General features: G+C 40.2%; 1 protein-coding gene across 1 annotated transcript in view; it reads right to left on the bottom strand.

Moving 5' to 3' along the window:
* mdfi (MyoD family inhibitor) overlaps positions 1 to 16,746 on the bottom strand; it is a 33,081-nt gene that overhangs the window by 12,556 nt on the left and 3,779 nt on the right. The window contains exon 3 of the mRNA XM_074661781.1: positions 3,858 to 3,995. Within this exon, the coding sequence (XP_074517882.1) occupies positions 3,858 to 3,995 (138 nt within the window). The remainder of the gene's footprint in view (positions 1 to 3,857; positions 3,996 to 16,746) is intronic.

Below are 16,746 nucleotides of genomic sequence, written 5' to 3' on the forward strand. Positions count from 1 at the left end.
GTGATATCCTTATTTAACTCTTCAGTATTTGTAAAAAACAAATATGATCCACTGACTTCAGCACTCAAACACTTGGCTGACAGCAACATGAGCACAGAGTTCCTGTCTGCACACATCTCTAGAGCAGCTTTTATTCACTGGAGAAATGCAGCCTCACATGGGAATTAGCCTGGTAAATACAAGGCTGAGTGATTTTAAGGAACTACAGTAACTTGCTCACTAGCTGAAGCTTTTGGAAAACTTATTTTTTAACTTATTTGTTGCTGTTTTCCAACCCAGCTGTTGGAAAGTCTTCAAATAAAAAACTTTTTTAGTTGACTCGAAAAATGATTAGCGAGGGTGACTACATGTTTATAAAATAGTATCAAAGAGGGTCTACAGCAGGCTTGCAAAAATACAACAGAAAACAGTAATTTATCACAGGTATGAGGCATCAATCACCCACTTCCTGTATGTGACCCTTCACATGACCCCTGTAACATCACTGCCCACGCTAATGAACTTTCCAATACTCAGCTCTGTGTCACAGTCATCTGACAGTAAAGGTGAAAGATGTTCAAATGTGACAATTAAGGAGATTTTACTTTCTAAAAAAGACTGTCGGAGGAAAGAGGAGAGAGAGAATTAGGCCTGAGGAATGGGGATGTAAAACAGTCACAACACAATAAATGGTATCTGATTAAAGACGGTGCACAGTCCTGCCAGATTCCCCTCTAACAACACACGGCAAGCTCCTCCTCAATGATGACAAGACAACAAGAAACAAGTACACTCAATTTTCCCCTAACACACTTTCACAGCCTTGTTTTTCTTCACATATAAAGTCTTAGTTCTGTTTTTTGTTCAAAATATTTCACACTGATACACATAAACAAGGGAGGTGTGATAAATGCTACCATGATGTTGCCAGATATAAAACATGTGTCATTGTTTCCTTTGAGTCCAGATTAATGAACGCGGTTAAATAATCTGTGAACATGTGTATCCTGCTGTGAGCGTGATGTCAAAAACCACAGTGTGTGTCCATGACATCACTTACAGACAGTGAGTGTGTTTTAGTGGGTGTGCGCAAATCAGGTTGTGACACACACTCGCATATGTTACACACTCTGCAGATTGTTCTCAGACAGCTTGTCATAGGCCCAGGGCCAGACGCATACTGCAGCTCTGATGTCATCACTGCAAGATTGAACACACGGCACTGGGGAATGATCTGTTTTCGCTTCTGTTTTCTCACCCTCCAGTTCACAAACACACCATCGCAGATGTCACACAGCCATGACCTCACCGCAGGCCTGAGTCAAAGCTATTTTTTCTTCACTCTCATTATGGAGCCAGAGAAACTCATGATGATTGATTGATTGGCTACAGATGACTGGCTGTGTTTAAACTGCAGTCAGGATGATAGTAGCACATGAGGCACACCAAACCTACACAAACCAGGCAGAAACAAACATATTATTATGTGGGTAGGCGGACATGAGTCGCTAGGTTCACCTGAGAAAAGTAGTTTAGTTGTAGTTTAAGTCCCATGAACTCCTGTGACTGTGTAAGTTAAAGACGGTGGAAGCTATGGATGGAGGAGGCACATAAAGGAAAGCCAGTAAGGACTGGTGTGCATGGCGGTACATTTTGTCCGAGCCTACTGGAGTTGCATAACTTTCCCTGCACAGCATATGGAGCTAGTGGGTTTCATAGGTTTTATTGGGATGTAAAATCAAGCCAGGAGTGAGAGAGGCAGTGAGAAAATCTGAAATAGCACACGCTGCAGACAGGACAGGTAGACGCACAAACAGCCAGAGACAGCTGACGTTCTCACACACCTACTCAGCTCACAACACCCCACATTCACCCACTAATTCGCTTCCTGACTGAACTGCTGGTTATTCAGTTAGCACAAACTAGCTATTACCACAGGGCAGGTTTGTGTGTTTGTGCATGTCACCCATGGCTGGCCTAGGATTCCAGGAAAAATGCTCCCAGTTTTCCAACACATGCTCAAATGTCAGCTCACCCAACCGTCCCCACACCTCAATATATCCCTTTACCCCTCATTTCATTTAGCGATTGCTCCTATTCTTTCAGCGACAGAAAGGAAAAACTTGGAGCAGAGAATCTCAACTTTTTCTCTGTGCTCGTTGCATCAAGCACGACAGAGTTTCTGAGTGTTGTTATTCTACAGCTCTGTCACCCAATTTACTTAACAGAGTAGAGTTAGTTCAACAGTAAGCTTTAGAGCCGACTTATTTCAAACTGGAGAGACGCAGGGACAGTTTATGTGTGAGGGTAATGACTTAGCATACTTGCGCAACCTTTGGCTGTGACACATGGCTGCAGTGACTTTCTGGTATGCTGGGCTTGTAATATGGGGGAGGGAAATGGGTGGTGGTGGTGGTTAGTGATACAATTCTGGAAGGATGACTTCCAGGTGTTGTGAAACTCATCGACAGCAAACTGAGCGGAGTATAATGACGGGACAGCTGGAGGTTTTGGGAAGTGGTTTAGACTTGGAGACCAGGGCGTAACTAAAAAACAGTCATTTTGAAACACATTCATGTCTCTCACTGCGACTGTTGTCTTTGGTACCACTGCCACATACAGTAGCCTTTTCATAGATCTACAATGAAAGGCTGATGAACAGATGAATAGTTGACTGGGAGGAACTGCTTTACCAAACTATCAAAAATCCACAAGTTTCGAAAGACTGGCTTTGTTCGTGTGAAACCTCACCTAACAGAGGGACAGACAAGGGACACAGCTTCCAAGAAGTAGTTTGATATTCTTCACTAACTCTGCAACTAACCAACAACATCAACAGGCTTAACTTTGCTGGACTCAACATTCGGCCATTGTTTTTGGCTCAGCCCTTTTAAAGTTGTGGATAATTTAAGTTACAGCTCAAACAACCAACATTTCAAGCTGAGGACTGTTGTTGGTGAAATACCAAGGCCAGGTAAATTATCTGAGCAAATATAAGTTATTTTTTCCTGTTATGTCTTGCAATTGGTTTGGTTTAGGAGGAGGTGAGAGTAACAGAAAGGTAACACATGATAAAAAGAAAACCCAGACTAATAAAGGAAAAAAATGATTACCCAGTCACTATTCAAATCTCTTAAACATACTTCAAATGAGTGATTTGGGTATGTTTGGGGGCTGCGGGGAAATGAATTCAAAGGCTAAAAAAGCATAAAACAAATTTGGAAATTTTTTTCTTTAAGGCAAAGATTAAATTAGATAGATTAAATAGTAAAAACAGGGAGGTCTGTGGTAGGTTTTTAATCTCCTTTATGTCAGAGCAAGGATATTTAAGCACATAAGTAACTTTGACTTTTCACAAGGACGGCAGATGACAGAAATACTCAGTGAGAGAAATTAGTGAGTTACCAGCTCCCTGATCAAACGAAGGCCTTTTTTTATTGAGGTTTGCTTTGCTTGAACCAGAAACAAGTCATGAAATGAACCTTGAATAATTAATTTAGACCGGGAAATGAGAGTAAATACCACAGTGCCAGTCACAATTTCCTTGAGTGGTCACGGTGACACCCTAACAATTCCAGTCTCAACAACAGATGGGCAGACAGGGAATAATACACAGAGAAGAAGAGAAAACAGAGGAAAGGTGTTTGATTTGGGAGAGAAGATGCTTTTGTTCAGAAATCAGAAACTTAACCTACTTAGCTTACAGCTTGTGTGTACAATCACCTGACCTATTTCTTCAGTGTGCGCAAATGTATTTGTTAAAGGTCAGGACAATGTGACTCATCAAGTGATCGGTAATGGAAACAAAACTCTCACCCGTCTCTCTCAGTGTGTCTGTGTGTGAATGTGTGTGAGTGTGTGGGGTGCTATTTACTCACATGTGATACTCTTGCTGGGTGTTGTGAGCTCTGAGTGTGAGAGAACACCATTACACTTGTCTCTATGGTCACCTCGCAGCCTTTCCTGGGTACCATTTAACCTCAATATGAGGGGCTCAGTATACGTTTGGGCCACATCTGAAACATAAGAACACAGATACACAAATTAAGACACTTTGGTGCAGATTTTTTGGAATTCCACAAAGCTTGATGCTTTAAGTTTTCTTACCATGAACTAGCTGACTGTGGCTGCTTTCATTGGGGATATTAGAAACTACAAGCAACAAGCTGTTTTCCCACTTGCAGTAAACTTGTCTACTCCCATGTCATTTCCCATTCACCAGCACTTAATTTAAACAGAGCTCTGCTGACTTTAACAAAGCAGAAGATTTTGTCTGTATGTGTTGCTGTGTGCGCTCTGTCATCATCTTCCATCTGGAAGCAGTTAAATCCGACCCCTTGGGACTGTTTAGGGCTCTATGTGCGTGCTTGTGAAACCTGAAATCTGTGTGTGCAGGGACGTGTGTGTTTAAGAGTAGGTGAGCGTATTTGTGGTCTGTGTGTGTGTGTGTGTGTGTGTGTGTGTGTGTGTGTGTGTGTGTGTGTGTGTGTGTGTGTGTGAAATGAACACATAAGAGGATGTACACATAATATACATAAAGTCAATATGTGTCTGGGTGTTTTATGTGTTCACCGGTACCATGCAGTGCTCTAATGAAGCTGTTATTATGAACACACACACAAACACTGCACAGAGGCCTTCAAAGCAGAGCAGGCTTGGGCCTCCGAGAGGTGCAGACTCATTCCTGGGCAAATGGGAGCCAGCTGGGCTTGATAAACACACACACACATACATACACACACACTCTCAAGAACACACACAACCAAACCACGTCCTGTGTGTGGACTCAACACTTCCCGGCTATGTTTATTTACTCTATCTTCTCTGGCTCACTTCTCTATCTGTCCTCTCTTTCCTGTCCCCTGCTCCCCAACCTCTCACACTCTTCAGTTCACATTCCCTCTTCACTCCAACAAATAAATCTTCACATATTTGGCATAACTATATAAGTATACTCGCCCTTTTTACTCGGTGTATATAGCACCTATGCTAAGGTAGCTCAGCTGTGGAGAGTTGTATGAGAAAGTACACAGGATGCTTTTTCAAGAATCTGAAAGCAAAATTTTGAAATATCTAACACTTAAAGTTCAAATACAAGAGGTTCATTTACTTCTTTGGGTGTGTTTTTATCATTTTTTTCTTAGTATCATTAAAATGGTACCATTACCAAAAAACAACTGGATGATCAAATACATGTGTCTTACTAATTGATGACAGATTGTGTTCAGTTATTGCAACAGTGACACACAACCAGTAAATGATGACCAGCAAAGGCCAGGTGAACACATGTTTTTAGTGAATTCCACTCTTTAGTGTGTGTTGCTGTTAGTGGGTTGTGTACACTGTGTGTCTGTAATGCTTTTATGAAACATGCACTAAACTTCTGGATACTTCCTGAAACTTCCCGGGTGGTATGCATGTATCAAAGCAAATGGTTCAGAGTTTTCATCCAAACCTCACCCAGACTTTTTGCTGCCAGCCACCTCAGATTTCTTTAAGAAGGCTAGGTGATTTAATGTTAAAAAGACAAAACCAAGGTGAAGTGATGACCGGTAAATCATTTGGCTGGTACACAAGCTTGTAGGAGCCTCCTGCTACTAAAGGAGCTCCTTCACACTCTTTTCTCATTAGATTATTTTTATAAGAAGCATTGATGTTAAATATAAAAAAATGTTGATCATCAACCTGGACTATGCTTACCCACCATTGTGTATCCTGTGAATATGACACTGCAACTACAAGAGCATCTGTTTCATGATGAGATCAACTCCCTCACACACAAACACCTCTAAACAGGAAAATTTACATATTACATGTGTGATTAATTTCAGGGCAACCGCATCCTAACACATCCCCACTATGTGATAAATGTTAACACCACACTGGAACACCTGACCATCAGCTTTGGTCTTTCCCTAAGTTAGCCTCTATCTGGAGCCATGTGTTTGATAATATATCAAAAGCATTAAAACTATAACCGAAGACCCACTGGTAGACACAGACTCATACATTGATGAATACTTGGGTCAAGCTATCTCCCTGTGTACATTGCTAGCTCAACACCTCATCTTATAAATGTGCAAGTCTGAAGCAAGTCCTTCATTTCACCAAAGGCTTAAATAACTGGGAAACATTTGACACTTTGATTGGTTGCAATACAAATTAGCTAACAGATAAAATACTCTCATGAGAGTGTGGAAACCCCCTTTTGGATAAATAGCTCACCACCTGCACTTGAGCCTTCTAAAGCAGCATCTTACATGACATTTATGTTAGTAGAACTGTCACCAATACACTTTGTAACACACTGATGCTTTTTTTTTTTTAACTGTTTCTCTGCTTGTGTTTCCATTTGGTTTTTCACTTTGTACAGCTCCTTTCTACATGGGTTTTGTACACTTCATTACCCAAATCTTTACCTTTTTTTATTCAGTTTTACTTGTGTACAACCTTTTGTGCGCTTTTTGTCTTGTATTTGCCTAAAACAGTCAATTAGAAAAAAGAAAAAAAAAGAAAATTTATTTGTATGGAAAGGGTTTAACACATACAGAGACAGGAGATAAAGCTTCAACACCACTAACTCTAAAACTAGATCAGAATTGACTTGCCATGCTTCATACATATTGCACTCGTGTCATCCTGTGTATTTCTCCATACTACCTGTTACTCTGCTCTGTCAGTGTTTATCAGTGTATTTCTATTCATCGCAGAACCAGTGAAATAAATGTCAGTTCCTTCTTTGGTTTAATTCAGAAGAAACAAATCGAACATTGCTGACAAAAACTGTACGAGATCATAGTTAGAGGTACAAATGACGATTTTCCTAAGAAGTCTGAGTGCTGTCTCATGCTGTGAGTCTTGATCAACGTAACCCCTTTGTTGTAACATACTGATGCAAAATAAATGCCAGTGCAAAAGCTGAAAAGATGAAGGCAGAGCCAACGACCCTGAAACATAACTTGGATGAACACTCTCTCTCAGAAGATGTGTTATTTTCTCTAAAAACATGCAAAATATCAAAGGGAGTGATTTGAAAAACTTAGTTATGTAAGGTGGTCTAGCCTTGAAGAAGGGGATCAGTGTTTTAAGCATCGGGGGATTAGTGTTTGTCCATACTTTCATTGGTTTGCATGTGTGTGTGTCAGTGTGAGCTTTATGTGTGAAGCGGAATTTCATTGCATGTGAAGTCGGAGGGGACGTAAACAGGACCTGAAGGGATGGGACGTGCTTCCTGCTTTTCCGTTTTATCAGACATTGGTGCACAAACATCACTCACATACCTGTACACAAGCACCACACAGTTCAAACACATACACTCATATCCCAGTGTCAGGATCCTGCTGCTTCTCTTCAAACACTCTATTTGTCTCCTGCATGTGGAAATCATTTCTATGGCCCATGTTGTATCCATTAGTCTCAATCAGCCGACTTCAGATATAAAAACACGACACCAAGCTCTGTATGTGTATTAAAGGCTATGTATGTGACTGACTGGCAGGCTGTGTATTTCTCTGTCATGAAATGTGTTTAGTCTCACAGAGTTACAGAAGATTTTATAACTGTAACCCTACACTAATACTGAATCTGCATACAGTCATATAATAACCCATCTACTTAATCCTTTATGCCAGGTAGGAACAAAGTAATTAAAATCAGTGTAAACTACCTGATCATTGTTCAGTGTATTTGGTCATGATTAGGGATGGGTACCTTTCACATCTGAAACAATTTGGTACCAATGCCGGTACCTAGCAATCAGTACTGGTACTTAACAGTAACAATTTTCGGTACTTTTTTGTGTTTATGTGATAAAAAATATAAATTTGTTTAATAATAAAATTTCAGTCAGACAACTCACATTTGAATTGTTTATTTAGCAGCAAATATATTTTATTTTTGGCGTCCAGGCTCAGGCCTCATCGCCCCTCACAATAAGTTTACATGGCGACATTGAGGAGTGATGAGCAAAACATACTGAACACAATCCCCCCCGGAGCCTGCAGGTGATTGCTGGGGTGGTGGTGGGGACAAAAGAAACATGCAGCATTACAAACGCAGGGCAGCCAAGACATTGACAGGCAGAAAGGGATGGGAGACTCCCGGTTTAAATAGACCGCCCAATTGAGAGGCAGAGTGTGATAGCAAGATGGTTATGACGTGTGCGACACGTGGTATGTGCATAGCAGTGCTGCTCGAGTTGACTGCCTGAACTAGCTCGCGGGCTCGCCCCATATATATATATATTTTTCTCTATATGACATATTTATTCTTCAATTTATAACCTTGCAATGCTGTACTCATGTCCAGTATGTAAAATCGCCTACTCCTCCTCTACCTCACAGTCACAAGGAAGCATTAAGGTACCTAAACATGGTATCTTTTGATTTTACATGAATTGGTACCCGGTACTTTAGACAGAATTGGGTTGGTACCTATAAAGTATCTAATTCGGTACTCATCCCTAGTCACAATTTCATCAAAAGAACTGTTTATGTATCTTCAAAAATGAAATTCAAATTTAATTTAAACATGCTCATGCTTGTATTTATTGTTCAAAATCATTTACATCCATATCAAAACCTCTGGCCACTTTCCCTTAAAGGTGATTTTGATGGCAGCTACACTACTTTTAGTAAGGAGAAAGAAGCCTTTTACAGGACAGTCTTCACCTCAAACAACATCACGACAAATCAAAAATATTGATGTTAAGGAGACAGAACATTGTAGTTGTATTACAGATGCACCAATCCGATCCAGGTATCTGGTATCGGCCTTGATACAGCCCCTAAAAGCTGGATTGGGTATCAGTGGGCAATGATTGGTCTCAACTTGACACCAAGGCTAAACTATGATTTAGTATACAGAGTATACAAATTTACAGTTTAATAGTCATTTCTGTGAGTTCTGAAGCGCTGTTTTAACCAAACTGCTGTTTAACATTTAAACACTTCCAGTTTAAATAAATATCAACTTCAGTAATTCCATATGTACACATTTTTTGTCTTTTACTCAAAGCATTCCCTGTCTTTTCCCACAGTAGTGCATGCAGGTTATTATTTAACACTGGTATAGAATCAGTATCAGTATCGGTCAATACCCAAAACCCAGGTATCAGTATCGGTACCGGAGCATGAATAGTTGGATCGGTGCATCCCTAAGTTGTATAATGCTTGTTCAGTATATGAAGTGCATAGCTTTACGTGAGTGTCACCTGCGTCAGCTGAGACCTTCCATGTAGCTCTACACTGGTTTGTTTCTAGTCTTATTGCAGCCAAAGAGCAGCAGGGGTTAAACTGTGTAGGCCCAGTGACTCTGTCAAAGCTCTCCCTCTGTAAACTTTCAAAACCACGATTGTTGGAGCTAAACACATCCCCACCGAACCCCCAGTGCCATCCAAACAGGCCTTCAACCAATTGTGTGTTGGCATCAGCATCAAACCACCAAAACCGCGCGACCTCAGAGCCATTTCTGAGATCTGACAAGGATGAGCCTCTAATTCAAATCAGACCCGAGCAATCAAGAGCCACTGAGGAGATCTGGCTGTGTGTTTACACGTGTGGATGAGTATGTGTGTTTGTTTGTGCATGCTTGTGTGTGTGTGTGTGTGTGTGTGTGTGTGTGTGTGTGTGTGTGTGTGTGTGTGTGTGTGTGTGTGTGTGTGTGTGTGTGTGTGTGTGTGTGTGTGTGTGTGTGTGTGTGTGTGTGTGTGTGTGTGTGTTAATTCATGTGTGTTTGTAATTAAGTGTGCGCGCACGTGTCAGTGGCCCTGAAGGGGGCCATGTGGAGGAATTTCAGTTCCCTTGTAAACAAACATTAAACTATTAAAGCAAAAACATATGGATCACATAGGGCAATGTTTGGCATAAACACAACACAAAAAAACACACACGTGCAAACACACACTCAGGCTATGTGAGCTGGCAAATGAAGTGATATATCCTGGATCACCTGAAGGGAAGCACAGTCGGCTGTTCCTCTGGGTCTGATCTCTGAAGGGGGGGGTGTCGCTTCACAGAGAACAGAAGGCTGAGCCGAGTTTACCTTTTAAAAAATTGTTCCTACAGCTTCACTAACACTTCTTCAGAGGCTCAGACTTCTAATGTGTATACAGAAGGAAGTCTCCCTGGTGTGTGCATCCCTTTGGCAAAGACATACAGCACATACTGCATGCACCCCACCCGTCACAGTCAGGAGCAAACATCCAGAGTACACCAGATGAGTTCATCAGATGAAATTTATCTGACTTTATTCATAAGTGAGGGGAAAGTCATACATTCAAATCGTACTTGCAGAAAGAGAACTATGAGCATGTACTGTTTATAAATCAAAACGAGCTGCAAACAAAGACATGTTACTGCTTGCAACTGATTTCAAGACCATAAAACCTAAATTACTTTTTAACCTGTATCAATTGTATCACTTCCCAGCTTCAAATACAAATATCTTACCTTTTTACTGCCACATTCACTAAAATTAGCTCTAAAAAAATCATCAGTTTAAGATTCTGACACTGTGATACAGAGTCAAAGAACAGAGAGTGAGACCAAAGTGAATGTTGTGAAGTTACGGACCAATTTGATGATTATAGACTGCAGTGATATCAAACATTTCGAGCGTAGAGCTTGATGTTTCTGTTCCATTTTGATGACTTTTAGTGAGAATCAAGCTGTACAACTTGGTCCCCTTTTACTGTGAAAAAGACAACTGTAGCAACTGTAGACTTAAGTAGATGATCCGCTCTCTTGAACTGTCAGCAATGGTAGCATAGCATTCACTTCTGAGTTCAAGTAAGGACACGTTACAAAAGGCCTGGGCGATAAAATGATAAAGATAAATAACGCCGAATAACTTTTCCTTGATAGAAACTTGAGATGTGGTTGATTTGAATTTTGATAGAATTCATTCATTCATTCATTCATGTTTTGGCAGACATATGATTAGCCAGTCACATCTGGGAGGAGGAGATTCAAATATAATCATTTAGCTTGCAGAGTGATTTATCAAACCTGGAACTGTTAGCCGTAATTTTTTTTGTGTCTATATTTAGAATGTTGGAAAGGCAGGTACAGACTCATACAGCGTTACACTTAAACGGCTAGGGTCACTGAGGGGTGGAGACGCAATGATAGTTGAGAGAGAATTTTCAGTGTGTTTATCAACACAGTTGGACTGTCAGAATTAAAAAATACTGGAGACATATCATCCATCCAACAACGCCATGTCTGAGCTTTGATTGTCTTTGACTAAAGCTTTGTGTTTTCACCAGCTGCGCTGGTCTTTACCCACGTGTAATGCGCTCTCTGGAGCTGAAGATGAACCTCCCTCTTCATTTGTGGGCGGCTCAGTTAAAGGACACTGAATGACCCCTGGATTGTTGACAGGGCATTTACAATCAATGTTAGCCCAGACAAAGCACCGACTAGCTGCTTCGTGTGCACAACGATAGCCTGAGTGTCACGGTGGAGGGCGCACGCCATACTGGACACAGCTCTCACCTCTTGTTCAGCAGCCTGTGACCCATACGTCTGAGTTCTCCAACTCCATGGCTTCAAACTTGCTAGCACGCACTAAATCGCCATTCAAAGAGGGCGGTTTGCACCTGTTATCAAATGCACACACTGTCTTAGTAGATCACCTGCAACACCCCCACTAATAACAAAAATAAAGGAGATGTACCTGTTTTATTTAACTAAAGTACATCTGTCACGTTAAACCTCTGACAAGAGTCAAAAATAACCTTCTGACATCTTCAAAACTCACTTAATGGAGCATTTTAAATAGACAAAATAGCTATTTGATTTATATTATGATAAATATCGATATTGACTGATGTGAAAAAAACGTTTTGATAGGATTTTTCCTCATATTGCCCAGCCCTATGGTACAGTATCTGGCTGAAGCTGTGCAAAGTGCAAATCAAGTTGTCTGGGTGGTCCTTTGTTTGCATCCATCGTGCTGCATAATGAGCTCCTCAATATTGCTTAGTTGCATAAGTTTCTCATGATGTGCATGAGCTTAGGTTTTTCACTGTGGCAGGGGGTCGCCTGGACTACACACAAAATCTGATAGTCTTTGATTTGGGGAGGTCATCACTGAGACTCTTGCTGGCAAATGTGCCACCCCAAATACCCAAATACATCATGTCTGCCCTGTTGCTTGTACCTTTTTTGGAATATAAGGCGGCACTTTTCTGGTGTTTTTTATTAGATACTAATACGGGTTATTTTACAGCTGTGTTTGAACTAAATAATAGCACAATTTCAACAAACAACTTGCTTGTTTTAAAGTGTATTTTGCCAGAGTAGCACTAGTCCTCATATTAAAGAGGTTTACATTTGAGATAGACAACTTACAAACTTTATGTGTAATACATTTTGAGTGTGTAACTAAGAAAATACAGTTAAGTCAGACAGTACTATAAAGTTCATGTAAAAGAAGAAAAGTACCTTTGCGCTTTGATAAGTAGTGAGTAAAACATTTTAGAGCACAATGATACTGCCCAATGTTGTGTACGGTGATTTAAGTTCATACTACGACACTATTTTACTGTTAACGACCAGTAATTTAATCTAAAATTACGCCTGATACTGATGGTTGCATGCCTATTCAAAACTGCACTTCTCAGGCATATACACAGACAATTGGTTGCCCGCTGACTCATCTCTAAACATAAAGATAAAGATATCAGAGAGTTGAAAGATTTAGAAAGAAGAAACAATGAGGTGAGATGAAGAGCAACCAAGCAGAATAATGTTCAGTGGAGCGCAGTTAGAGGAGTTGACGCAGTAGCAGCTCTCTGGCCAGCAGTAATGACTGGAACTGATTGAAAACAGACACAACTGCTGACCAGGACGGAGGATAACACAAATCAAAGAACATGTGACTGAAGCAGCAACATGGTTTTTATCTGTATCCCTCACTAATACACACAGATTGACACACACACACACACAGAAAAGAAAAGGCAACTGTGTAGCTGCAGTCTAGGCTGAAAGTTGGAGGAACACACACAGATACACACAAACACTGCACAGAGGGGCTGTGAGAGTGCTGTACTGGAATATGTCCAAAATCAGAGATTATGGCTGCTGAGAGAATGGAGCAGTGTAAGCTCATTAAAGACAAAAACTGTCTGCTGTTGAACAGGCTTAAGGGGAATTTAATTGTGTTACTTTGTCTCTGAGATTCCTCTGGTTCCTGGGAAAAAAAACGACACAGCTGCTTGCTGAGTGTTGTACAGCAGTTTTTATCACAAGAAGTCTTTGTGATGAACATGAGATAGATCTATGTGCTGCATATAACACAATCTGGCAACATTTGAAAAGTTACAGTCATGATAAATGGTAGAAAATTTAGCAGCATTTAGCATTCAGCATTCAGAAAGTAAAAAGCCGGATAAACAGATGGCTTTGGTAACCTTGCACTATCAACCCAGAAGCATACATTAGTAGAATGAAATAAAAGAGCCACTTCACTCTTTTATTCTCCCTCTGCTCTAAGTATTTCATTCATTTTTGTACATTTGTAACACTTAGCTAGCAAGACACATCCTGAAAGATTATTATTATACTCCTGACTCCTATTTGTTCTTATGCCCAGGGCACATGGTACTAGGGATGGGTACCGAATTAGGTACTTTGATAGGTATCGACCCAATTCTGTCAAAAGTGCCGAGTACCGATTCACGTAAAATCAAAAGGTACCATGTTTAGGTACCTAAACGCATCCTTGTGACTGTGAGGGAGTGGAAGAATAGTCGATTTGCCATGCTGGGCATGAACACAGCATTGCAAGGTTAAATATGGAAGAATAAATATGTTAAATTGAAAAAAACATATATTTTATTATTAGACAAATTGATATTTTTTACTACATAAACACAAAAAAGTACAGACAATTGGTACCGTTGGGTACCTGTACTGATTGCCAGGTACCAGGCATCGGTACCGTATCGTTTCAAATGAGAAAGGTACCCATCCCTACATGGTACGGATACAGATCTCGATGTTGCTTCTGTGGTATCACTACGACGAGCCGTAGATTATTTTCCCAGTTTGTTATTACTGGGAACCACAAGAAGTCAGACTATAAAAATGCCAGATGCCTCAATGTGTCACTGCAGATATGCTTACGTTGGCTGGGTTGCTGCTCCAACCTGTTTACATGTGTAGGAAAGTGAAAGGCAAGAAGTTACCACTCTCTCTCTTTCCCACACACACACTTAAACACACACACACACACACACACACACATACACACACTTCACTTCTCAGTTTTAAGTTTTACTAAAATACAATTTGATATATATTTGCAATTATTATTCAAGCTAGCTCGGCTCATTTATAATAAAAAAAAAATCAGCATTTTTCTCGTGTATTCTTGTAATTTATCCTTTTTTGTAGCTGTAAAATAATTTCACTTTGACACATTCATGCTAATTATGTTCATAATATATGTTTATTAGGGATCCACCATTCTAACTTTTCTGGTTCTGATACCGATCCTGATCCGATACCAGTGTTAAATAATAACCAACATGCCCTACTGTGAGATAAGACCGGCAATTTTTGGGTAAAAGGCAAAAAAATGAGTATAAGGAATTACTGAAGTTAATATTTATTCAAACTATGAAATATTTATATGTTTACCATCAAATTAATTTTTCAGAATGTACACAAGTTCTTTTCAAATGTAAACTTTATATCCTGTTGACTGGTAATGCAGCACATAACAAAGCACAAGTGAAGCAGAGGCAGCATTTCAAAACAAGTACCAAGAGCGTTGGTAAATAAACAACAAAAAGGCATAGAGTTGTTTGCCTGGATCAGCGATAAGATCTCTTCCCACCCATACCGATCGAGCCTTCAGGGGCACAATACACCGATAACCTATATCACCAATCAGTGTCGGTGCATCCCTAATGTTTATACAAAAAACCTGATCTAACATACTGTAGTCCGATATGTTATCGATCTGCATCATTCTAAAGAAAAGCAAGAATGGTTTGGCCCATGTGTCGTACTTTGAGCCTTGTCATCACTTAAGATTTGAAACTGAAACAGTCAAACCCTCACCTATGAATGGGAATATCTGACTGCAACAGTGACTTGACAGTAACAAGCCTCAGTACGCTTGCTGACTTGCACCATCCCTCCACGCTGACACTACCTGTCAACAGTATATAACATGGGTTATGAGGATTTGGATACACTATTGCAGTCAGGAGCTGTAGAGAGAGAGAGAAAAAGAGACCAGGCCACCAGAGCAGCAGAAACAGTTTCTCAAATGTTTGCGAGGTGGTGAAAGGGAAAAAAACATGCTCATTTTCGTAGTTCAAATATGCTGTAAAAATGCCTCAAATTGCTCCTAGTTTATTTCAATCTCTGTGAGAAACCAAATTAGACACAATCCTCAACAAACCTCAGGGACTAAAAGGGGACAAGTTGGCAAATAGCTGTATCGGCACCAGGGGAATTATTCTATGAGAGCAGCAGTATGACCAAAAGATATGAGAGATTTGTCAGGTTTAATCCTTGATAGAGATTAAACACGTTAACTCAACTACACACATTTGAAGTTGAGTTATTTGATTAGACAATAATGGAAAACCTAAAGTTTGATAAGATGGATAGGCAGTAAAACAAAAGTTTGGTGAATGGTAGTCCGAATCTTACTGTCAATAGCTTAAGCTTCTAGCAACTCAAGCTAACTTGACTTATCAGAAGGACAAGATTCCTTATAGCCTGTTTAATGAGGTCCTAATTCACAGTTTTCAAAGGTCTCTGTGTCCTAGAAGTTCCACAGAAAATACACTTCTTTACTTTCTGACAGATTTCAGTTGATTACGGCTAATTTCTCAGGAGCAAAAAGCAAGCTACCAAAAATACAGCCATGGGGAAAAGATAATGCTAAATTGCCGAGCTAAAGAGACTCACCTCCCGACTGTACTGATTTATCAATACAACAAGGTGTTTGTTTTTTATGATTTAACCAGTATAAGTTGATAAAGTTGGTTTCAGAGATGAACCTAACCCAACAGACCAGGTCTGAAATATTTTAAGACCAACTCATGGACTTTAACACCAAGAATCTTTTGTGGGCTACATCTCAGAATAAAATGTTGCCACCTAAAGTGTGAGACACTTGAGTTTTAGCAGTTTGACATTTGATCTCTTTCAAATTTCAGTCTCAAAACAAAAGAAAACTCTTGTTCAATCCCAGGGACAAAGATAAACTCAGACAAAAGCAGGGAAGTGGGCAATAAGAGGAAGAGAGAAAATAGAGTGAGTGAGATGCCAGTGGCGAAAGAGACGGAGGGAATCTAGTATGTGGTGGTTAGAGGCTCTTGTATAAACAGACAGGCTCATTGCATCTTCATGCCTGTGAGGGAGCAACACTCACAGCAGTGAGCTACGTGCTTCTGTTAACACATGCACCACACTTCAATGGCTTTGTAATGACAGAGTGGAGCTTTATTCACCTTCAGTAGAGAAGCCTGCTAGAATGTAGGGGAAGAATGAAGAGTGAATAGCACTGTTATTGACTGGCTCCCATGCTAATGCTAACAAGACAAAGTCTCCATTAAAACATGGCCAAACACCTCTTTGAAATGAATCAGCTGTATTTACAGTAATTTCATTGCAATAGTTTTGAATACCACTGTATTTGACTAATGTTTATGCGATTGTCTGACAGGAAAACACCTACTAAAAAAAAACAAAAACATGAGGCCTCGCTTACAGAGTCTAGGGAAGAGGTTGAAGAGCA

Source organism: Halichoeres trimaculatus, unplaced genomic scaffold (genome assembly GCF_033239565.1).
Source record: "Halichoeres trimaculatus isolate MK-OKI-2021-1 unplaced genomic scaffold, fHalTri1.1 fHalTri1_scaffold_1, whole genome shotgun sequence".
In the NCBI taxonomy this organism is placed as follows: Eukaryota; Metazoa; Chordata; class Actinopteri; order Labriformes; family Labridae; genus Halichoeres; species Halichoeres trimaculatus.